Genomic DNA, 22,994 nt, shown 5'->3' on the forward strand with positions numbered 1-22,994 from the left:
ACAGGCTTTATGTATGATGCGAAAAGAACAAAATGGATCAACCATGGTCCATTAAGTCTGTGCGTGACAGCAAAACAAAAATAACCTTCGACATTCACTGTTTTCCATCTTGTTTACGTTCGCCACCAAGCAAAGTCCAGGAAAAAAACGCAATTCAAGCTGTATAACAAAATTTTCTGCGTCGTCCAGAAGCATTTAACATCCAGGCTTCTTTCGCTTGCTCGTGCACTGTACAGCATCACAATGTCCGCAGAACACTCACTACCGGATGTGATTGGTGGCGTCGCTCAAGGATCAAGCCAAAACAGCGAGCTCCCCGTCGGTGAAGGTAAGCCCAGCGGAAGTGTGAAAAACACCGACGCGACGAAGGTAGTGAATCTTGATTCGGCGGTACCGGGTGCCGAAAGGAAGCCCAGTCCAGTGCAGCAGCAACCCCCGGATTTTTCACAGTTTGACGACAGCGAAGACGAAGAACATTATCAAAGTGGGGGTTTCCACTCGGATATCAGCATCGAACGAATAAGGCAATACCTCTCCGACAAGCTGGGATTCTACACTACCGACTCCAACTACGATGATAAAGATGGGACTCCTAGAAAGCGGGTGCTGGAAACGGTGGATATTGATGGCGTTATCAAACACTGGAAGAATGGAGGCTTCAAAAAGATAGTCACAATGGTTGGAGCCGGTATTTCTACTTGTAAGTATGAGGGAGCATTAGAAATGAGCTTGTTTAGAAGCCTACAAGCGCCCAAAAAATATTGTATTATAATTGTATTGCTTTATTTTTTCTAGCTGCGGGGATACCAGATTTTCGATCCCCGGACACCGGATTGTACAACAACCTACTGAAGTACAATCTTCCGTATCCACAAGCAATTTTTGAGCTGGAATATTTCTACCAAAACCCCAAGCCATTTTTCCAACTGGCGAAGGAACTCTATCCGGGCACTTTTAAGCCAACACCTTCGCACTACTTTGTAAAACTCCTCGAGCGAAAAGGATTGCTCATCCGACACTACACCCAGAATATTGACACCCTGGAACGTATAGCTGAAATCAACGAAGAGAAGATCGTCGAAGCTCACGGAACGTTCTTCACCAACCATTGTTTGCAGTGTAGAACTGCATATTCTCTGGACTTTGTAAAAGGTATGCATCTGCAAGAATCGTATTCAACTTTTGAGAATTTCCTTCAGAATCGCATTTTTCCCAACAGAGAAAATATTCGATGATGAAATACCGACGTGTGCGTGCGGTGGCGTTATCAAACCGGACATAGTCTTCTTCGGAGAAGGTCTCCCGGAACGGTTCCACGTGCTGCCGAACAAGGATTTCGCCGAGTGTGATCTGCTGATCATAATGGGAACATCGCTGACGGTGCAGCCGTTTGCGTCCCTGGTGGAATATGTGAACGACGATTGCGTCCGGCTGCTAATCAACCGGGATAAAGTCGGCGGCGGAGGATTAGGCTTCCTGCGGTCCATGATGTTTGGGGAAGGTTTGTGCTTCGATCTGCCCGGCAATCGGCGGGATGTGGCCTGGACCGGCGATTGTGACGATGGCTGTTTCTTCCTCGCTGACAAGCTAGGACTTGGGGTAAGTGACCAACTATTCGGGATAAGAGTTAAATATTTTGTATGCTTATTCACTACGTCTTGGGTGATTGTTGAAAAATGTTTGTTACGACGCCGCGTTAACAGTCCTGGTTGCAGCATAACAGTAGCACTCTTACCCGACCCACTAAAACCAAAACCCTTTCGCCAGTCCTCACCTCGGTACGCCATTAAGCAATTTATCAGGGGGGAACTATAGAGAACGCTCACGCCTATGCTAACGCACTCGACGTTAATACACACAACATCGACTTCAGGGGTGGTAACCTCACCACCCGTCGATCGCAAGCTATGATAGTAACCTAGCGGTCCGTATCATAATCCCACGTTGGAGACGAGCACCCCGACGACAAAGACCGCGCATGAACCACAGTGACCTCTATAGTCTATATTTACAAACGGAGGTCCCCGCAGCCCACCCGCGACATGTTAGTTTTCGGGGTGAGCGAAGTGTTCACTGGACCACATATGCCTCTACTGCAGCTGTTCGTTTTGTTCAAGACGCCACCATCCGGAATCAGTATGTGGATCCAATGACCTTTGACTACGTTGGCTAAATGGCTAAAACAGTCTTGTTTGTGAAAACTGTTTAGGCAAAGTACGCAGGAGTCCTTAAATCGATGCGGGCGACCAAAAAGCTTTCGGCGCTGGGTCAGGACGTGCGAAGCGTCAGACGCACCAAGACCGGTGGAATGATCTTGGTTCTGAAACGCGGAGCGCAGGATAGTGGGATTGACTACGGAGTCGATTCATAGATTGACATAACGTTTGTCAGTCCTGGTCTGGCACCAGACTTGGACTGGAGGGTGTACGAGGGTTACACCCATAGTGATCGTCTAGCAATTCGTTTGAAGATCAACTATGGCTTGCAACATCCGAGGTCCGGGGATCCCTGTCAGGTCCGTGGGTGGAAAACCAATCACTTCGACAGCGAAGTTTTCACCGCGGCCCTGGGACTGGAAGCCAACACTGAAGGTCAAAGCGAGCATGCGTTGGTAGCTGTCCTATCACGCGCGTGCGACGCCACCATGCTGAGGAAAGCCCTGCCGAGAAATGGCAGACGCCCGGTATACTGGTGGAGTCCCGAGATTGCAGCCCTTCGATCAAGGCTAGACGAAGGATGCAACGTACCCGCACCGAGGATGAAAGAGAGGACCGCCGTGAAGTGCTTCGATCTGCGAAACTGGCCTTTAACAAAGCCATCAAGAGCAGTAAGAGAGCGTATTTCGACAACCTATGCGAAGGAGCCATCGTGAGTCCATGGGGTGACGCCTACAGGATAGTGATGGCCAGAGACCAAAGGGAGCTCTTCATCCCCGGAACGGTCCCGGATAGGTTGGCGAGGATTAACGAGGTACTCTTCCCGCCCTAAGCGATAAGTCCCTGGCCTTCTGCACCGCAAGGCAATATGGTGGGGGTGACAAACGAAGATTTACTCGCGGTGGCCAAATCCCTGGTAACGAACAAAGCTCCAGGACCTGATGGAGTTCCGAATAGCGCTCTCAAGGCAGCAAGCAGCGAACCCGAACATGTTCAGGCTAGCTATGCAGAGATGCCTTGATGAGTGTAGATTCTCCGAAAGATGGAAATGGCAGAAATTTTTGTATTTACCGAGCGCCGGGAAGCCGCCGGGCGACCCATCGGCGCATAGACCAATCTGTCTTATAGAGACGTCAGGGAAGATGCTAGAGAGGATCATCCTCAACAGGCTGACCCCGTACTCAGAGGGTACGAACGGCCTGTCAAGCAATCAGTTCGTTTTTCGCAAGGGTAAGTCCACGTTGGACGTTATTAGTAAAGTGGTGGTAAAGACCGCCGAGATAGCGAACCAACAAAAAAGGCGACGTATTCGATACTGTGCGTTAGTGACACCTGATTTTAAGAACACATTCAACAGCGCAAACTGGGATGCCATCGCGCTCTCGTTACATCGGCATAGCCTGCCGGTGGGCCGGTGGAAAGCTATTTCCAGAACCGTGTACTATTATACGAGACCGATGCCGGTCAGAGAAGCGTACCTATTACCGCAGGAATTCCGCAAGGTTTATTACTGGGACCGGTATTATGGAACCTTATGTATGACGTGGTTCTGAAGCTAAAGTTCTCTCCTGGTGTTAAGATCGTCGGCTTCGCAGATTTGGAGGTCTTGGAGGTCTACGGGGAGTCAATTCCCAAGGTAGAACTGACCGCAGCACACGCGATCAGCACGGTGGAGGATTGGAGCGGAGGTGGTTATCGTCAACAATCGCAAATCGGTTCAACATGCAGTGATTCACGTGGGTGAAGTCGCGATCGCATCAAAGCGGAGTTTGAAGCTTCTTGGGGTCGTAATAGACGACAAGCTAACCTTCGCCAGCCATGTTGACTATACGTGCAAGCGGGCTTCGACTGCTGTTGCAGCATTATCGAGAATGATGTCCAACAGTTCCAAGGTGTGTGCCAGTAGACGTAGGAAACTGGCAGGCGCTGCCGTATCTATTATTAGGTACGGCGGCCCATCCTGGGCGAGAGCTCTGAGGGTAACTAGTTACATGCGGAAGCTGGAGAGTACGTACTGCTTGTCTTAGAGTGATATCTTTCTACCGCACGATATCACACGATGCAGCCTGCGTGATAGCGAGCATGATACTAGTCGGGCTGGTCATCCGGGAAGACGAGGAGTGTTTCGAGCTGCGTGGCACCAAAGGAGCCCGCGAACGCATCAGGGTGACTTCGGCTGCCAGATGGCAACGCGAGTGGGATAACTCTTCTAAAGGCAGGTGGACCCACCGGTAGATACTTAACATATAGAGCTGGGTGGGGAAATCCCATGGGGAAGTTCACATCCATCTGACACAATTCCTGTCAGGCCATGGCTGCTTCCGGCAGTTCCTCCACAGGTTTGGGCATGCGGAGAGCCCCGCCCGCCCTGATTGCCCAGGTCGACAAGCATGACTAACTTGTGATTGGTTAGTTAGAGCGAAAACTGAGCGCGGGGAAATGAATGAGAGGTTTGCACATGTCGAGGTCGCAGTCGCCACCACGAGGCATGGCAGAAAAGTGAGCGCACAAGCATTAGTATGGATTGCGCATGCGGAGGTAAAGAGGGTCATAGCGTAGAACTGTTGGTACCTATCGCTATCGACACCTCGTACACCTCGAAAGGGTAACTCAAGTAACCTTCCATTGCTTGGGTGGGCTTAGTGGGAATAGTGGGTCCGGCGTTGCGTCAACCCCACAATTTCAGGTATCTGTTTGCAGATTCGACTTCATCCCTCCATAAAAAAGGGCTACCGGTCTTATCAGCGTCTTGTTCATGACACATTTGGTGCGATGGTGAATCTTTTTTGACCGCAGTTTCGTCAAAAGCCCGCAGTTGGCCAGACTTCCACAGATGATGCGCCTTCGTATTTCACGACTAAACATTGTTATCAGCCGTTAGCAAGGATCCAAGGTAGACGAATTCCTCGACCACCTCGAATGTATCCCCGTCAACCGTAACACTGCTTTCCAGGCGGGCCCTGTTGCGCTCGGTTCCGTCCACTAGCATGTACTTTGTACTTCGATGCATTCAACACCAGTCCAACTTTTGTTGCTTCACGTTTCAGGCGGGTGTACAGTTCTCTCACCTTTGCAAATGTTCGGCCGACAATGTCCATGTCATCCGCGAAACAAATAAATTGACTGGATCTGTTAAAAATTGTATCCCGGCTGTTACACCAGGTCTCCACATGACACATTCTAGCGCAATGTTGAACAACATGCACGAAAGTCCATCACTTTGTTTTAGTCCTGGCGCGATTCGATCAAACTGGAGTGTTCGCCCGAAATCCATAATTTTCCATAGCTCTACGCAGTCTATACTGTCATATGCCGCCTTGAAATCAATGACCAAATGGTGCGTTGGTACCTGGTATTCACGGCATTTTGGAAGGATTTGCCGTACAGTAAAGATCTGGTCCGCTGGCGAGCGGCCGTCAACGAAGCCGGCTTGATAACTTCCCACAAAATCATTCAGTAATGGTGACAGACGTCGGAAGATGATCTGGGATATTACATTGTAGGCGGCATTAAGGATGGTGATCGCTCGAAAGTTCTCACACTCCAGCTTGTCGCCTTTCTTGTAGATGGGGCATATAATCCATTCCTTCCACTCCTCCTGTAGCTGTTCAGTTTCCCAGATTCTGATTATCAGTTTGTGCAGGCAAGTGGCCAGCTTTTCCGTGCCTATCTTGATGAGCTCAGCTCCGATACCATCCTTACCAGCTGCTTTATAGGTCTTTAGCTGTTGGATAGCATCCTTAACTTCTCTCTAGATTGGGGCTGGTTGGCTTCTATCGTCCGCTGAACTGACGTAGTCATCTCCTCCGCTGCCTTGACTTTTACTGCCTGTACCCTCAGCGCCATTGAAATGTTGCTCGTAGTGCTGCTTCCACCATCTAATCACCACACTTTCGTCCGTCAAGACTCAAGATGCTCCCATCCTTATCTCTGCACGAAGCCTTTGCGAGATGCGTTGAGCTTCTGATAGAACTTGCGTGATTGTTCCTCCTCGCACTTCGCTTCTTCCTGGTGGTGTTTTTTCTCCTGGAAAAGGCGGGTCTGCTATCTCCGCTTCCGTCTATAACGTTCCATGTTCTGCCGGGTCCAGAGGAAACATAACGCTAGAAGTACACGATAAAACACTTTTCGGAATTTCGCCTCTGGAATAAGTTTGACTGAAGACTAAATGATAATGAAATGATAAGCTCAATTCCTGATTTCATATAATGCTACACCACTTGTATCAACCAACCTTCAAAGATCCTTGAAATTCGGCAAATGCCGCAGTAACTTGTTGGAGCCGCACTTTATAATTGACTGATGGCACTTCAAATTTAAAAGCACTGCACTGTTTTACGTAGTTTACGTCGTACGGTCGTGTCATATATATAACCTTTCTGATTTTTTTTCTAATACATACACGAAAAAGACACCACCAAAGCTAGGTAAATTAATCTTGGTTTTTCAAATATTTTTTGTTTGTTTCCAGGACGAACTGCGTGACATGATCAAAGAAGAGCACGCCAAGCTGGATGCTGCGCAGAAGCACTTCCCAGTGTCAAAACCCAAACCGGACGAAGCGACATCCTCCGGTAGCGTTCCTCTGAGCCATGACAGCGGACATGCCATGATAAACGAAGCAATCGCTTCTGCGGCAGCGAAAGTATCCCCGATACCGGATCTGGTTACAGCAAATAATCTGCATCGCGACAAGGAAAATTCGACCAAGACGGAGGATGTGACCAAGAGCGATTAAACGCGGTTACAAATTGTAAATTGTAGACTTTTTGTAGAGATGGTTATTTAAACTTAGATATTCTTGTTTGCGACGAATGTTTTTCGAGGGATTTCAAATCGTTTGAATTTGTAGCATAAGCTAGAATGCAAAGCGGGTTTCGTCGTAAACATGACTTAGGGGGTGATTAATGATTACAGTTTAACATCAGTAGAAAACCTTTAAACCTTGCAATAGAACTCAAACTCCAATTTAAAATCACAAGCTTAGGAAATTATTTGTAATAAATCGAAGGGATTTAGGATTGAGGTAATAATGTTGTAGAAATGGGATACCTAGCTTTTAAAACTACTTTACACATAAAAACGAATTTGGATGTAAGTTACTTTTAATAGTGTTGACAAACTAATTTGAAAGACTATTATAAAGCTCCATGGCTGTTTCGGATCAAACAAAAATATTTTATTTCGAATTCGAAGTTTACTCTGGCAAAGTTAGTCTAGTAATAAGATAAAGGCTTGAACCTATTTAAATGATTAGATTTTTAATCAAACACAACTACTAGCATACTTGAGTTGGCTTAAAATAATTCAAAACTGAACAAAAACAAAGTTAAATAAATTATTATCCCGAAAGAAGCCTGCTTGCAATTGTCATTAATTTCTCTTTTTAGCTTAGTTTGAGAACTCCTTTCAATAGCTTCTGCCGAAAAGTGTGTAAAACTTTGCACCTTTTCCGCATGCTGGGTGGACGCACTTGTCGCTCTTCTGGATCTTGGCCGGCTGCACGAACGGGATGCACAACGATTTGGCTCCCATCGCTGGTGCTCCGGGTTCAGCCTCTGCATCGTCGCGGGCGCTTTCGGCTTTGATTCTGTCTTCGCATGGGGTTTCGCCACAGAACGGAGCCATGATTATGTTCTTCGAATCCAAGAACTGGATAAACTCGTCCCACTTCTTGGTAACTTTCAGGTGATCGTTAAGATCCTGTTCTGCCTTTTTGAGCATACTTTCGTGAATAGTTTCGAAAAGAGCTGGCAGTTCCTTGACGGCTTGATCACGCTTGATCGTAATTTTTTCGCCGGTATCACGACGAACCGCCACAAACTGATTGTTCTTTAAATCCTTGAAACCCAGTTCGATGCGAATGGGTACGCCTTTTAGTTCCCAGTGGTTGTACTTCCAGCCAGGTGAATAATTGTCGCGGTAGTCTCCCTCGCATCGGATGCCAGCCTTGACAATTTCGCTTTCCAGTTCCTTGCAGCTGGCATACAGTGATTTCCTCTCGTCGTCTGTGGTGTTGGCAGTGATTCCACAGGGTACGATAATTGCTTGGATACAGGCGACTCGAGGAGGCAACACGAGACCTTGATTATCGGCGTGAACCATTATCATAACGCCGATCGTACGCGTCGTTAATCCCCATGAGTTCTGATACACGTACTCCTTTTCTTTAGTCTCCGGATGTTCAAACACAATGTCAAACATCCTGGAGAAATTTTGACCCAGGAAGTGGCTGGTAGCACCCTGAATGGCTCGGCCCGATGCGGAAATGAAAGCCTCCACCGTGGTCGTGTAGTCCCCTCCGGCAAACTTCTCTTTCTCAGTTTTACGTCCCTTCACGACCGGAATGGCCAGCAGGTCGGTGTAAACTTTGGCGTACAAGTCTGTGGAATTTCATTCAGTGGGTTATTTGAAGTCCAGATTTTTTAAATGAGGGATCCATTACAGGCCCTCTATCACTTACCAAGAATGTCCAGCACCTCTTGTTCAGCTTCTGACTTCGCGGCGAATGCAGTGTGACCTTCTTGCCACAAAAATTCACGGGTGCGCAAGAATGGCTGGGGATGCTTGAATTCCCATCTCTGCAAAAGAAAAAAAAAAGGAAATCAAAATAGGTAGGTACATGAATCATAAATCGCAAATCATTAAAAACTATTTCACACCATCTACCTACCACGACATTGTTCCACTGGTTCAACCGGATTGGCAAATCACGATACGATTGGATCCACTTAGCGTAGGCAGGATACATGACCGTCTCCGACGTCGGACGCACGGCAATCGGCTCGGCAAGATCCGACTCACCGCTCTTGGTAACCCAAGCCACTTCCGGCGCAAAATCGGCTATGTGCGATTTTTCACGCTCCAACGCGGCCTTTGAAACGAAGATCGGGAAATAGCACTCCTTTACACCCATGCGGGTGATTTCCGCATCGAACCACGTCTTTATGGCCTTCCAGATGGCGAACGACCAGTGGCGCAGAATGTAGCAGCCGGACACATCGTAGTATTCAATCATTTCTCCCTTTGTGATAACCTGTGAGTACCATTCGGGGAGATTGTCCTCCTTGGTAGCCTCCAATCCCAAGCGCGTCTGCTTTTTCGGACCACTACCGTCATCTTTCGGTTTGGCAGGTTCTGGCTTGGCTTTCGGTTTCTCCTCCTTCTTAGCTTCCTTTTTGGGGGCTGCTGGTTTCGGGGCGCGTCCTGCCACCGGGAAATCAGTGCCGGTCAACTTTTTATACTCGGCCTTCAAATCGAGCAACGCTTTTACTGCGGCATCCACCTGGTCTTTGGCTGCACCGGATGATTTCAGATTCCGGACCGCTTCTCCCTGAGCGTTAACCTTGGCAACCAGGACATCCTTTTCCGATCCGGCAGAATCGTTATTTGTTGGAGCCATGTTTTCCTTGTTTTGATTTGAGGCGGGAGCTGCAACAGTCCCTGGTTTCCAGTCCTTTCCTGTTAGCGTCTTATAGTCGGCTTTGAGCTGCAAAAGTGCCTTAACTGCAGTGTCGACGGCGGCTTTATCGGCTTTATTAGTCTTTAGAGTGCGGACCGCATCACCCTGAGCTGCAATTTTCTCTAACAAGACAGCCTCTGGGTTCCCTGAAAGCGCTTGAGAACTTGGTTTTGATTCAACCGGAGGCGCACAACCTGGTTTCCAGTCCTGACCTGTGGCCGCTTTGTACTGGGCTTTCAGATCCAACAGAGCTTTAACCTGTGCGTCTATATCCGCTTTGCTAGCCTTTTTCGTCTTCAAATCTCTAACGACATCACCCTGCTTGCCAATTTTCTCGTTTATATCCGAAGCGGACGAGCCTGTCACAGTAGGGCTTTTTTCGACGGAAGTTGCGGCTATTGTTGGCACCGGATTAGCATCCGGTTTCCAGTCCTTACCAGTGGCAGTTTTGTATTGTGCTTTCAGATCTAGCAGCACTTTAACGGCGGTATCGACATCTACCTTCGGTGCCTTTTTGGTCTTCAATTCACGCACAACGTTGCCTTGGTCTACGATCTTGGTATTCAATGACTCGATCGATGTATCAGATTTGGCTGGGGCTGCAGCTGGCACAACCACACCTGGCTTCCAATCCTGACCAGTGGCTTCTTTAAACTTATTCTTAAGATCCAACAGAACCTTCACAGCTGCCTCAATGTCTGGTTTGGCGGCTTTGTCCGTCTTTAGTTTCCGAACTTGGTCGCCCTGTTGCACAATCCGATCGTTTATTTCCGCAGCAGGGCATGTAGTACTTGCAGTGACTGTCGACGACGATTTATTACCGCTATCAGCTTTTGGTTGTTTCTGAAAAACCAAGATTTAATAATTTAATAACAGTATCGAATATGTATTATCAAATTAAATGCGTTGGTACAAAAAAAAACACAATAAAGAAGAACATAATAAATGTCTTTCTTACTGAAAATCTGAGCGCAATATTTTGCTTATGACAATCAAACCTGAAATGTGGCAAAGTTCAGTTACTTTCACTTGACGCGTGAGCGACTTGGGTTGCGGCGTACACGACATTGTGAGGAGTGGTAACGAGTGGAGTAGCCCCAAGTGCACTTTACCGTGGACGAGTTGAAGTGCTTTTCTGTTCTATATGTATCCATTCGAAGCACGCCTTTTCGCCAGCTTGAATTAAACCAAAAGTAAAACAACCGATACGTTGAGAAAGCTTTTGAATTAATGTTTCACGAAGAATATCGTAAAATATATTGCTTGCAACATTGCATGCCATCCAAATCAAAAGAGCTTTCCACTTCCCCCATATGGTCAAGGGCGAGGAAGAATGGCTGTGCATAGCTTGCATGTGCCGTGCCGATTATAAAATTAATTCATATCGTTCACTTATGTGAATGTCGGAAGAAAGAATAGCGAAAACAATTTCATTTCATTTATTCATACTAAGGCCGAAGTGGCCTGGGCGGTATATAAGATTCTTCTCCATTTGGCTCGGACGCTCGGTCCATGGCTACACGTCGCCAACCACGCATTCTACGGAGGGTCCGCAAGTCAACTTCCACCCGATCGATCCACCTTGCCCGCTGCGCACCTCGCCTTCTTGTGCCCGTCGGATTGTTGTCGAGAACCATTTTTACCGGGTTACTGTCCGACATTCTGGCTACGTGCTCGGCCCACCGCAGTCGTCCGATTTTCGCGGTGTGAACGATGGATGGTTCTTTCAGCAGCTCATGCGACTCGTGGTTCATTCGCCTCCTCCCCGTACCGTCCGCCATCTGCACCCCACCATAGATGGTACGCAGCACTTCCCCTTTCGAAAACTCCAAGTGCGCGTTGGTCCTCCACGAGCATCGTCCAGGTCTCGTGTTTGTAGAGGACTACTGGTCTAATGAGCGTTTTGTAGATTGTCAGTTTGGTACGGCGGCGAACTCTATTCGATCGGAGCGTTTTACGGAGTCCAAAGTACGTACGATTTCCAGCCACTATGCGTCTCCGAATTTCTCTGCTGGTATCATTTTCGGCAGACACCAGTGAGCCCAAGTACACAAATTCTTCTACCACCTCGATTTCGTCACCACCGATGCAAAATCGCGGTGAGTGGCTCACATTGTCTCCTCTTGAACCTCTTCCTATCATGTACTTCATCTTCGACATGTTGATGACTAGTCCGATCCGCTTAGCTTCCCTCTTTAGTCTGATGTAGGCTTCCTCGATCTTCTCAAAGTTACGTGCCATAATATCTATGTCGTCGGCGAAGCCAAATAGCTGGACGGACTTATTGAAAATTGTACCACTCGTGTTAATCCCTGCTCTTCGTATTATCCCTTCCAAAGCGATGTTGAATAGCAAACACGAAAGACCATTGCCGTAACCCACTGCGCGTTTCGAAGGGACTCGAGAATGCCCCTGAAACTCGAACTACGCACATCACCCGATCCATCGTCGTTTATCCGGTTTATCCGGAAATCCGTGTTCGTGCATTAGCTGCCATAGCTGGTCCCGATCGATTGTATCATATGTCGATGAAGTCGATGAATAGATGATGTATGGGCACGTTGTATTCACGGCATTTCTGCAGTACTTGGCGAATGGCGAACACCTGGTCCGTGGTGGAGCGTTCGCCCATAAAACCCGCCTGGTACTGCCCCACGAACTCCCTTGCAATTGGTGCTAGTCGACGGCATAAAATTTGGGAGAGTACCTTGTAGGCGACGTTCAGCAATGTGATTGCGCGGTAGTTGCCAGGGTGTCGGGCCATTTGGCCGAATGCCGGGAGGCTGGGAAGTTTATGCATCGTTGGCCTTTGTCATTCGATACGGTGTGCAGACTATCCGGTCCGATGACCGGTCTATACATTTCCTCCCTTCCTACCTGTGCGTTCATGTCACCGATGACGATTTTGACGTCCCGCAGTGGGCACCCATCGTATGTCTTCTCCAGCTGTGCATAGAACGCTTCTATCTCGTTGTCGAGTCTCCCTTCGTGTGGACAGTGCACGTTGATGATGCTATAGTTGAAGAAATGGCCTTTAATCCTCAGCGTGCACATCCTTGCGTTGATTGGCTGCCACCCAATCACACGATGGCGCATCTTACCCAGCACTATGAAGCCGGTTCCCAGCTCGTTGGTGGTGACACTTCGTCTGCAATCCGAATACTTGATTTCGAGCCATCCAGCGTTGCACGTATCAGTCAACAGATGGTGAGTCTGCAAGTTGTACTCCCGGAATTTATCAAGGATCATCCGCAGGCTAAACATCTTATCCGTCGTTGATCGACCCTCACGAAAACCTGCCTGGTATTCGCCGACGAAGGACTCCTCAAGCGGTCTCAGTCTGTTAAACAGGATACGCAACAGGATTTTGTACGCCGAGCTCAGAAGGGTGATCCCTCTGTAATTGGCACACTCTAGTCTGTGCCCTTTCTTATAGATTGGGCATATGAGGCCATCCAACCACCCGACAGGCAGTTTTTCATCCTCCCATGTTTTCTGGATAATGTGGTGGATTGATTGATGCAGCTGCTCACTTCCGTGTTTGAGACACTCGACCGCGATCTACGCAAATTTACTGTTTTTCAGCTCGTTTAGAGCCTTCTTAACTTCGTCCAGCGTTGGTGGTTCCACAGCTTGACCGTCGCCGACTATGTTCATCCTGCTCCTTAATACACCTTCATTTTCACCGTTCAACAAATCTTCGAAATGTTCCTTCTACCTGGCTGCCACTATAGTCTTATCTGTCAGCAAATTCCCCTCTCGGTCATTGCACATGGCGGGCACTATCGCAGTCTTATGCCACGCGCCATTGATTCTATCCATGTTCTCCTGCGCTTCAGCTATCACACTCTCTTCGTGTTGCCTTTTTTCCTTCGGTGGATTCGTTTCTCTTCTGCCCTTGCTACACTATACCGCTCTTTGTTGAAACGGGTACGAGCCACTAGCATTCGACTCCTAGCTACATTTTTCTCCTCCGTCACTCGCTGGCACTCCTCATCAAACCAACCATTTCGTTGGCGTCGCTGTGCAGTGCCCCACACTTCCTGCACTGTCACAGTCACAGCTTCGTGGATATGTTCCCACAATCTGTTCACGTCGCCAGATCTAGTGGCATCTCTTATCTGCTCGTCCAGCTTCTGGTGGTACTGTTCAGCAACTCCTTCAACTGACAAGCGCTGGATATTGAAACGCACCGTTCTGTTGTTTCGTGAATTCGTTGCGCTGGAGAGTCGCGCCCGAATTTTTGCAACTACAAGGTAGTGATCCGAGTCGATGTTTGGACCTCTAAAGGACCTTACATCTATAACACCCAAGAAACGTCGAAAAATTTCAACAATTACTAGACGTGCGTTTACAAGAAACAGAGAATGTAGAAGAAACAATGGAAGAAAAATGGAACAACATATCAAGAGCATTGAACTCAGCAGCAACGGCCGTGTTAGGGACAAAAACATCACCGCAAACACCTAGGAGGGCGGCAGCATCTAAAAGATACTTTTTAGCGAGACAAAAACTATTAGAGAATCGAAATAACGGAACTTTGAAGAAGGAAAGAGCTTACGCAAAGAAACTTAAAGAGGAGGCAAATATGCAAGAGAACCCATTGGAATAAATGACTAGAACCTTCAGATTCATGGAACAGTACAAAAGATGCCATGTATCTTAGCATATGCTGACGACATATTGATAATATGCGAAACAGAGGAGGAAATCGAAAAACTGTTAGATGTCTTGGAACCCCTACTGGCGTCAGTCGGTTTAGTCATAAACACTGATAAAACTAAGTTACTATATAGAGATCCTTAGAGCAAGATTACCGGGCGCGAGTATTAGCCGTTTGGCAGCGCAGTATCATTACTTGACACTTTACCGGTCGCTACTAAACGCGCTGCTAACAGTATACTAGGAGGGGAACAATTAAGTACCATAGCTGAACCCCAAAATATAGAAAATACAACCAGACAAGATTCAAATATTGAATCTGAAGATGATGAAATTTATGAAGAAATACTTGATGAACCAAACCCTGGCGCGCTCCCTTCGCATGAAAGACGTGAAGACTGTTTAGAGTCAACCACGAGGCGCAGCGAACGGGAGCGCAAGCTCCCAGGTAAGCTATTAGATTTTTTCACTGGATACAGTGCATCCGCTGCTGCTGATTATTCATCAACGTGACGACAGAGATGCTTGGATGGTAGCTATTGGTGACGAACTACAGTCTATGGAAGTTAACAAGGTATGGAAAATCGTTCCGTGTCCGACTGGTGTGAAACTATTGCAATCAAAATGGATTTTTTGCATAAAAGAAGATGCCGATGGTAATGTTCTTCGGCATAAGGCAAGACTGGTCGTGAAGGGATTTCTACAGAAACCAGGTATTGACTACCATGAGACGTACGCGCCGGTAGCTAAACTAACGACAATCCGGGTCGTACTGGCTGTGGCTTTGCAGAAGGGATACATTATTCACCAAATGGATGTCAAAACGGCTTTTCTACACGGAGAACTCAAAGAAGACATCTTTATGGCGATTCCTGATGGTGTAAAAGCAGCTCCTGGAATGGTATGCAAACTTGAAAAATCACTATACGGATTGAAGCAGAGCCCGCGATGCTGGAATGAGAGGCTCAATGAAGTACATACTACTGAAGCTTGGTTTCAAGAGATCTTTTCATGATTATTGTGTGTACACCCGAATCAACGAGAGGGGGAATGATGTGATCTATGTAATTATCTACGTTGATGATCTGTTAATCATTGGAGAGAAAATCAAGACAATCGAGGATGTTAAACACAAGCTATCAACATATTTCAAAATGACTGATTGCGGTGAAGCTAAATATTTCCTTGGAATGAAAATTTTGTATGACCGGAAACAAGGAAGTTTGGAATTATCACAAGACTCAAGTATTAGAAAAATTCTGAAGACATTTTGCATGGAAGATTGTAACCCGGCCAAAACTCCAATGGAGAAGGGGCTGCAGCTTTGCCAGGGGACGATGGAAGGAATTGAAGCACCGTACCGAGAATTACTGGGCAGTTTGATGTGCGTTATGATGGCTACACGGCCGGACATTTGTTTTCCAGTTGGATACCTAGGAGGTTTTCAGCAGCAGCCGTCTTCTTCACACTGGACCGCCCTGAAAAGGGTGGTACGTTACCTGAAAGGAACTGAAAAGACTTTTCTGAAGTTTACTCGCAATACTCAAATGGAAGCAATAAAAGGATATGCCGATGCTGATTGGGCAACTGATAAACAAGATCGAAAATCTGTGAAAATCGAAACAAAATCTGTCAAGATCGAAAATCTGGTTACCTATTCCAGGTATTTGGCAACGTTGTTTCCTGGTCAAGCAAGAAGCAGACGACCGTAGCAAAATCGTCTAGTGAGTATGTGGCACTCGGTTCTGGAGTAGCAGAGGCGCTGTGGCTATCTGAACTTCTTAGAGATCTAGGAATTCAAGACACTAAACCTGTAACAATATTTGAAGATAACCGCGGTTGCATTGGGATGGCCAAGAACCTGGAAAGCAAACGAGCAAAGCATATAGACATAAAGCACCACTTCATACGAGACCATGTAGCTGCAGGAAATATCGAGGTGAAACCAATCGGGACGGAGCTCCAACTTGCTGATATTTTCACCAAAGCACTAGAGGTCGGACGTTTTCGTAATCTATGTCAAATGATCGGAATCCACGATCGAGAGGGGGTGAAGAAATGAATCAATCGAAGGAATCGGTGAAACAGAGACGTTATTGACATGTAAAATCCGAGACCTCATTCCATGACAAGCCTTCAGGCTAAGGGGTCGTACACTTATTACGTAAGCAATTTTTTTGGGTTATTCGACTCCCCCTCCCCCCTTGTAAGATTTTTTTCACACAAAATATTTTTTATTTATATGGAGCGTAAGATATTGACCAAACCCCCCTCCCCCCCTAAGTGCTTACGTAATATGTGTACGGCCCCTAACCAGATGTAAATTAATGATTTCGTGTGTGTTACTTCTACGTGAAGTTAAACGATTTACAATGATATGGAAATGCTAATATCATCTTCCAAACTTGGACGTACATGTTCATGATAGCATTAGAGGCGAAAGTATAGAATTGATAGTTCCGTTAGGATACGGCAGGCATGAAGAATGTTTTTATAGAAGTCGATTTGAAAGCGAGCGGAGGGCAATATTTGTGATGGCACATATCGCACGACCTTCCTTCTGCCAAGCTCCCGTATGAAGGGGGAGGGAAGAATATCAGTGTGGAAGCTTTGTTCTCTCCGAGGCAGCCAAGTTGGTTGCGACGAGACGGACGCAATGAGAAAACAGAACTGTGCAATAAAAATCCTATTCGACTAAATGCTGATGTCATATTAGAAATTTGGAGACAGTACTCGTCGATAGCAAATCCTTCCGCACGCGATGGCATATGAGCAAGTCAAACCACCTTCCTTTTGCCAGTGGAGATATATCAGCTTCCACACTGATATTCTTCCCTCCCCCTTCATACGGGAGCTTGGCAGAAGGAAGGTCGTGCGATATGTGCCATCACAAATATTGCCCTCCGCTCGCTTTCAAATCGACTTCTATAAAAACATTCTTCATGCCTGCCGTATCCTAACGGAACTATCAATTCTATACTTTCGCCTCTAATGCTATCATGAACATGTACGTCCAAGTTTGGAAGATGATATTAGCATTTCCATATCATAACCAGATGTTTTAATCATAGCTCTTCAATAAACCTCGTTACTTTGTTCTGTTGAAGACCATCTGTTCCATTCTTTGTCAATCCATACTAGAACCTCCTTTAGTTTCTAATAATTACCACAATGGCCATTGCACATCCAACTCATCAAGACAAATTATTTTAATTATGGTCTTGCAATGATGTTTGTAAGAAAACAAGAAAATGAAATCATGTTTATCTATATAGATCTATATATTCTGTTTTCTGGGTAACGGTACTTTCTGGGGAATGGTTTTCTGGGGAACCGTACATTCTGGAGATTGATTTTCTGGGGAACGGTTTTCTGGGGAATAGTATAGAACCCAATTTAATAATAATTAAATTCTGATTATATGATAATAGTTGAATTAGGTTTGGGTTCGCAGAATCTGCGGAGTGCCCGCAATGCATGAGCGTGGTAGAGTCGGCGGCGCATGTGATGTTTGCATGCCAGCGATTCGATATTGAGCGAAACGACATGCTGCTTGTCAGCGGCATGAATTTATTGACCCCGGACAATCTCAATGAGAGAATGTGCTGGGAAGAGGATGTTTGGAATGCGGTGAACACAGCAGCTCAACAGATTATGTCGAAGCTACAGCGATGGTGGCGTTCTTAACAAAACTTATTATAAAAATCGACAAATTTGAAGGTCATTCACTAAAAAAGAATCAAAACAATTTGATTCTTTTTGCCCAATGCTCAGTAGATGTGAACAACTTGTTTAGTGAAATGTACGTACCAAGATCGGCGAACTAATGATTCCATACTTTTACTCACCTTCGTTCCACTCTCAGCGACAGCCTTCTTCGGTACTCCGGCTGTTGGCTGTTCCTTGGCATGACCGTCCGGAATCGAGAACAGCACCACCGGCGTTTCGACGCCGCTAAATTCGCTAACCGGCTGATATGCTTGATCCACCTTGAAGAACCCACGCCGTTGGAGTTGAATGATGTCTCCCTTTTTGAGCTTTTTCAGCTCAGGATCGCCCAGCATCGCCACCTCGGTCTATAACGGTTAGGTTAGCATGTTTATTTAATCTGTTAAGCGATACCGCGGGAAAAAACACTTACCCTGGTTTGATGACCGATGAAATTTTTAAATTCCTCGTCTCTACCCAGCACGGGTTTGCTAATAATGTGCTCAAAGTAAACGCAGAATGTCGGAGGATATTCTGATGGGTCTTGTTCGCAAAGCCACGTTAATTTCAGCGTCTTCTTAAAGTCCTTATTGTCCAAGTTGAGGGCGGCATCCACCGCAGTGACCTTGCCGCTGGCATCTTTGTGCACTTTCTTGATCAACAGATTACCCCAATTGATGAATGTGGCATTTTCTCCTTCCTTCAGTTCAACCGCATCGGCGTAGTCGATCAGGACACGCGGTCCGAGCCAAACAGTTTTCGAACCGATATCGGCATTTTTAGGATGAACCGGAACTTGCACAGCTTCCAGCTTGGCACCATCCACGTTCACCACAACTCGATTATCTTTCTCCAATGCCGTGTAGCGAGGTGCAATCGGATCAATGACCTTCTTGTTAAATGCCCAAATTTTGTCCCACTCCATGAACACAACCGATTTGCTTGAACCTGTTGAATGAAAATTCTGGTTAGGATCTCGATGGAGGGAATACACCTTGTCGTAAAAAAAAAGCCGATATAACGACTCACCTTGCGCAATGATGAATTCCTTCAACCCTTCAACAGTCATACCGCGCCGTAGAATGCCCCGAACAGTTGGAAAACGTGCATCGTCCCACCCGTCAACAAGTCCGCTGTCCACGAACCATGTAAGCTTGCGCTTCGACAGCACCGTGTTGGTCATGTTCAGACGACTGTACTCCCAGATGTACGGCCGGCGCAATCCGAGCGCCTCGATAAACCAATAAAACTGATCGTCTCGGTCGTGATATTCCATTGTTCGCAGCGTGTGAGTCACATTTTCGATGGCATCGACAATCGGGCAGGCAAAGTCATACGTTGGATACACTTTGTACTGAGTTCCGGTGCGTGGATGGGGCTCGTTCTTACATCGATAGATTGTCGGATCTCGCATGCAGCCATTGTGCGATGACATATCAATTTTGGCCCGCACACAGCACTTCTGTCCGAGTTCGGATCCCTTCAGCATCTCCTTCCACATTTGAAGATTCTTATCGACAGAATTGTTTCGATTGCTGGATTCAACGCGTTCTTCGCGTTCCTTCTTCATCTGTTCAGGCTCGGTATCATCTACATAAGCCTTTCCTTCTTTCATCAACCGCTCACAGTACTCCAACATCAAATCAAAATACTGAGAGGTGTGCGTAAACAAATCCGGCTTAATCTGCAACATTTCCAAGTCCTCAAGAATAACTTGTTCGAAGTGAACATTTTCCTTAGCAGGATTGGTATCGTCGAATCGCATAATCAGTTTACCCTGGAACGCCTGTTGGTAGTACTGATTCAGCAGAGCCGCCTTAGCATGTCCGATATGCAAATACCCGGAAGCCTCCGGTGGGAAACGAACAATAACCTTTCCCATTTCAGCTCCTGGTAGATCCACGAACTTTCCTTCCTGTTTTCGCTCCGATGTCGCAGATGCTTTCTCAACGCTTCCTCCGCGTTGCTGAACTTTTTTGGCGATTATCTTAGCTTCCTTCGGTAGGGCTTTCAGCACACTTCTCACCGATGGATTAGCCGATACCAGATCGTACCATCTTTGGACGTGAACCGGAATTCCAATCGCTTTGAGCTCATCGTAGCTCCGGAACAACTGATTGTAAACGGCAAGATCGGCGATGGTCAAGTGGTTTGCCACCAGGTACGTTAGCGGAGCCAAACACTTATTCAGATACTTCAGCTCATCGGCCGGATCTCTTTCCACCGAAAGCGTGTAGGTCAACCAGTGATCAATTTGCGTCCGTTCGATCGGTGTCTTCCCGTAGAGCTGATACTTGGGGGCATCCCGTGCCAGCGATCGCAACACATCGTTATTGGTCACACAAACCAGTGTGCGATTCGAAAAGGTAATCGACGTTTCATTACCCCAGCTGACCTCGATGGGATTGGTGCTTTTTATCAATTCGGCTGCAACCAATCCTCCTGTGGAATAAAAGTTTTATTACACCGAACAGTCATCCATTGGCTGATGAGGTCTTCTAACCTTTGCCATCGAACTAATAACGGATCTAATGATTGATACTTACCGATTGCCGGTTCGTTGTAACTGCAAACTAACTTTGTGACCATTCTTCCGTAAATGATACGCCACTATTCAAATGGATTTTAGGATTAATAACCCGATTCTCCAATCCAGAACTATTTATTTGCCAGATACCGAAACGTGTCGCAAAAGTTGTGAAACTCCGGTCGCTTTGAACGAAAATGAAAATTTTGACAGTTTCTTCGTACACGCAAAAAAAAACGTTATGATTTAACTAAAGAGGCTGCACTCATAACAAAGAGACGAAGTGTCAAAATTGGAACAGCGCATTTGCGGAAAAAGTTCCGAATTACATATCTGGAAGCTTATCTCAATTTTTTTTATTTTTTTTCAAAAATGTATCTATCATACACTCAACTAAACTATCTTAGGACTATCATAAGACTCATCTTATGCAGCATGAATAAATATTCGAATTTCATTTTTATTGAGCCTCTTATGATAATTATTGACCTGTTATGGAATTCATTTTTGTATCTTATGAAGTTCATAGGAATTATCAATAGAAAAAATAAACATAAGAATTATCTTATGATTTTCATCGCAACTCTTGATGTGAAAAAGTCATAAGATAAATCTTATGAAATGGTGAGTTGATATGGCGGAATGTGTAAAGTGGACGCAGTTTTCATCACAGACGCAACCATCAACTGGGAAGGATAAAAAATGTGAGTAATTGTTTCTCTTATTAAATATAGTTAGTTGTTGAATAAAGTTTATATTTACAGAGCCTTGTTAAGGCAAGACACCATGTACGACATACGGTTGAACAAATCTCGAGTCTACCAACGAGCCATCTAGATGAAACATCATTCGGGTGAATCCGATTTTACTGACATGAATGCAGAGTGTCGCAGTTACTACGGTATTATTGATGTGAATGCAGAGTGAGAAGTAAATAGTTTAAGTGGTAAATAAAATATTATGTTACAATGATTTGGGGCAATGGTTTGTATTTTCTTCTCTTGATTTTGTGGAAGAACATAATAATAATATATATAAGAAACGGGTTGAGAATGTTATGATCTTTATATGCAATAAGTTTTGACGTTCATAAGATTCCATTATGAATTTATTTATAGGCTCTAAAAAAAACTTAATATTTTCATAAGAGAAACTTATGAAAATCATTCTCGGTCATATAACACACAGTTCATAAGACGATCGTATGAAGCTTATAACTAAATCTTATAGCAAAAAAACATAAGATATTCGTATGACTTTCACTAGTTTTCTTGGCTGAGTGTACAGTTCGGAACTTTTTCCGTATCATACATCAATCAGATTTTAATTACATTTTGTCTAGAATTTATTATAAGCATTTTAAAATGATCTCCCTATGCTGAGCTGTAGGATCTGTCAAAGTTAACACCGTCGTGTGTCTTCTTCTTATTTTTACTTGGATTCGTCTATATTGAAAAAAAAACGATGATAGTGCACGCTTAGATGAATTTGATTGGATATTTGAAAAATTGTTTAGTTTGATAAATTTTTTGATGACTTTTTTTTATAAAAGCGGAAGTGTCGTGCCCCTTGTAAGCAACAGTTATGTTCAAAGAAGGCAGTGACAATCTTTCTCAAGGGGGACGACACAAGACAATTCTCAAAAAAATGTTCATACTTTTCATCGGATTTTTGGAAATATTTGTTCCGAAACATTACTTTCAGTGTCCTAGATGAAAATAAATAGCATATACACTGTAAACCTTACATTACTCTTTAAAGAGTAAAAAACACCCATTATTTTTCGACATATAGAACTGTCAAAATAATGGGTAAATATTTTTTCCCAATAATGTGTATTTTGTGCCCATTTTAAAGTTCCACGCGTTTACTCATTAAGGAGTGAAAATCAAGTTGGAATTCATAAAGAAACATTCAAAGATTCTGATAGCGGAAGAGGTGAGAATTTATACATTTCTCGCTTAACAATTGATTAGGGCCTACAATGAAAAGTAAACAAATTCAATTTTAACACCTTTCGATAGCATCCTCTAATAGCTACTAATAGTATAAAAATGCTCCGCATCTTTAATTAAATTACTTAGAAAAAACTAATTTTTGATTGGGCCTACAACGTGTTATTTTCAAAATATGTGTAGGTCCACCCTAAAAAACGGCCAAGCCACTCGTTTTTTTCTGTCTGGGATAAGCCTTCTCCAACTTCGGGCCGATAGCGGGATTTTTTCCCGAACCGTCATCGGCCCGACCTCGGAGAGAGAAAATTTCCCCTCCCGAAAAGCCTTATCCCGTGTTTACTTTCGAAAAATGCCGTAAACAAAGGGTCTATGAATGACAAGCAAACGCAGAATGACTTATCAAGAAGGCCTATTTCGGAGAAAAAATGAAAATAGACTTAAAATTTTATTTTAACAATTTCAACACATTTTTGCATTTTTTCAATGCAATTAAGGTTATGGATGGATAGATAGTGTTGAATATG

General features: G+C 45.3%; 2 protein-coding genes across 2 annotated transcripts; one reads left to right on the top strand and one right to left on the bottom strand.

Moving 5' to 3' along the window:
* The first annotated feature begins 75 nt into the window (after nucleotides 1-75).
* LOC134204889 (NAD-dependent protein deacetylase Sirt2) lies at nucleotides 76-7,511 on the top strand. The gene is made up of 4 exons (XM_062679690.1): nucleotides 76-700; nucleotides 796-1,152; nucleotides 1,220-1,599; nucleotides 6,628-7,511. The coding sequence occupies exons 1-4, from the start codon at nucleotides 244-246 to the stop codon at nucleotides 6,892-6,894; spliced, it is 1,461 nt and encodes a 486-aa protein (XP_062535674.1). The 5' UTR covers nucleotides 76-243; the 3' UTR covers nucleotides 6,895-7,511.
* On the bottom strand, nucleotides 7,334-20,720 carry LOC134204876 (bifunctional glutamate/proline--tRNA ligase). The gene is made up of 7 exons (XM_062679686.1): nucleotides 20,535-20,720; nucleotides 19,018-20,430; nucleotides 18,422-18,936; nucleotides 18,129-18,356; nucleotides 8,830-10,461; nucleotides 8,620-8,737; nucleotides 7,334-8,539 (listed from the first exon to the last, which is right to left on the bottom strand). The coding sequence occupies exons 1-7, from the start codon at nucleotides 20,575-20,577 to the stop codon at nucleotides 7,566-7,568; spliced, it is 4,923 nt and encodes a 1,640-aa protein (XP_062535670.1). The 5' UTR covers nucleotides 20,578-20,720; the 3' UTR covers nucleotides 7,334-7,565.
* Nucleotides 20,721-22,994: the final 2,274 nt, after the last annotated feature.

This window comes from Armigeres subalbatus, chromosome 1 (genome assembly GCF_024139115.2).
Source record: "Armigeres subalbatus isolate Guangzhou_Male chromosome 1, GZ_Asu_2, whole genome shotgun sequence".
Taxonomy (NCBI): domain Eukaryota; kingdom Metazoa; phylum Arthropoda; class Insecta; order Diptera; family Culicidae; genus Armigeres; species Armigeres subalbatus.

Bases quoted from the DNA above. Each gene is read 5' to 3' on its own strand.
- LOC134204889 (XM_062679690.1), top strand. From the start codon at position 244: ATGTCCGCAGAACACTCACTACCGGATGTGATTGGTGGCGTCGCTCAA. The intron at 701-795 runs GTAAGTATGAGG...TATTTTTTCTAG, and splicing joins TGGAGCCGGTATTTCTACTT to CTGCGGGGATACCAGATTTT. The intron at 1,600-6,627 runs GTAAGTGACCAA...GTTTGTTTCCAG, and splicing joins CTGACAAGCTAGGACTTGGG to GACGAACTGCGTGACATGAT.
- LOC134204876 (XM_062679686.1), bottom strand. From the start codon at position 20,577: ATGGTCACAAAGTTAGTTTGCAGTTACAACGAACCGGCAATCG. The intron at 18,937-19,017 runs GTGAGTCGTTAT...TTCATTCAACAG, and splicing joins GGAATTCATCATTGCGCAAG to GTTCAAGCAAATCGGTTGTG. The intron at 10,462-18,128 runs GTGAGTAAAAGT...TTGGTTTTTCAG, and splicing joins TCGCTGAGAGTGGAACGAAG to AAACAACCAAAAGCTGATAG.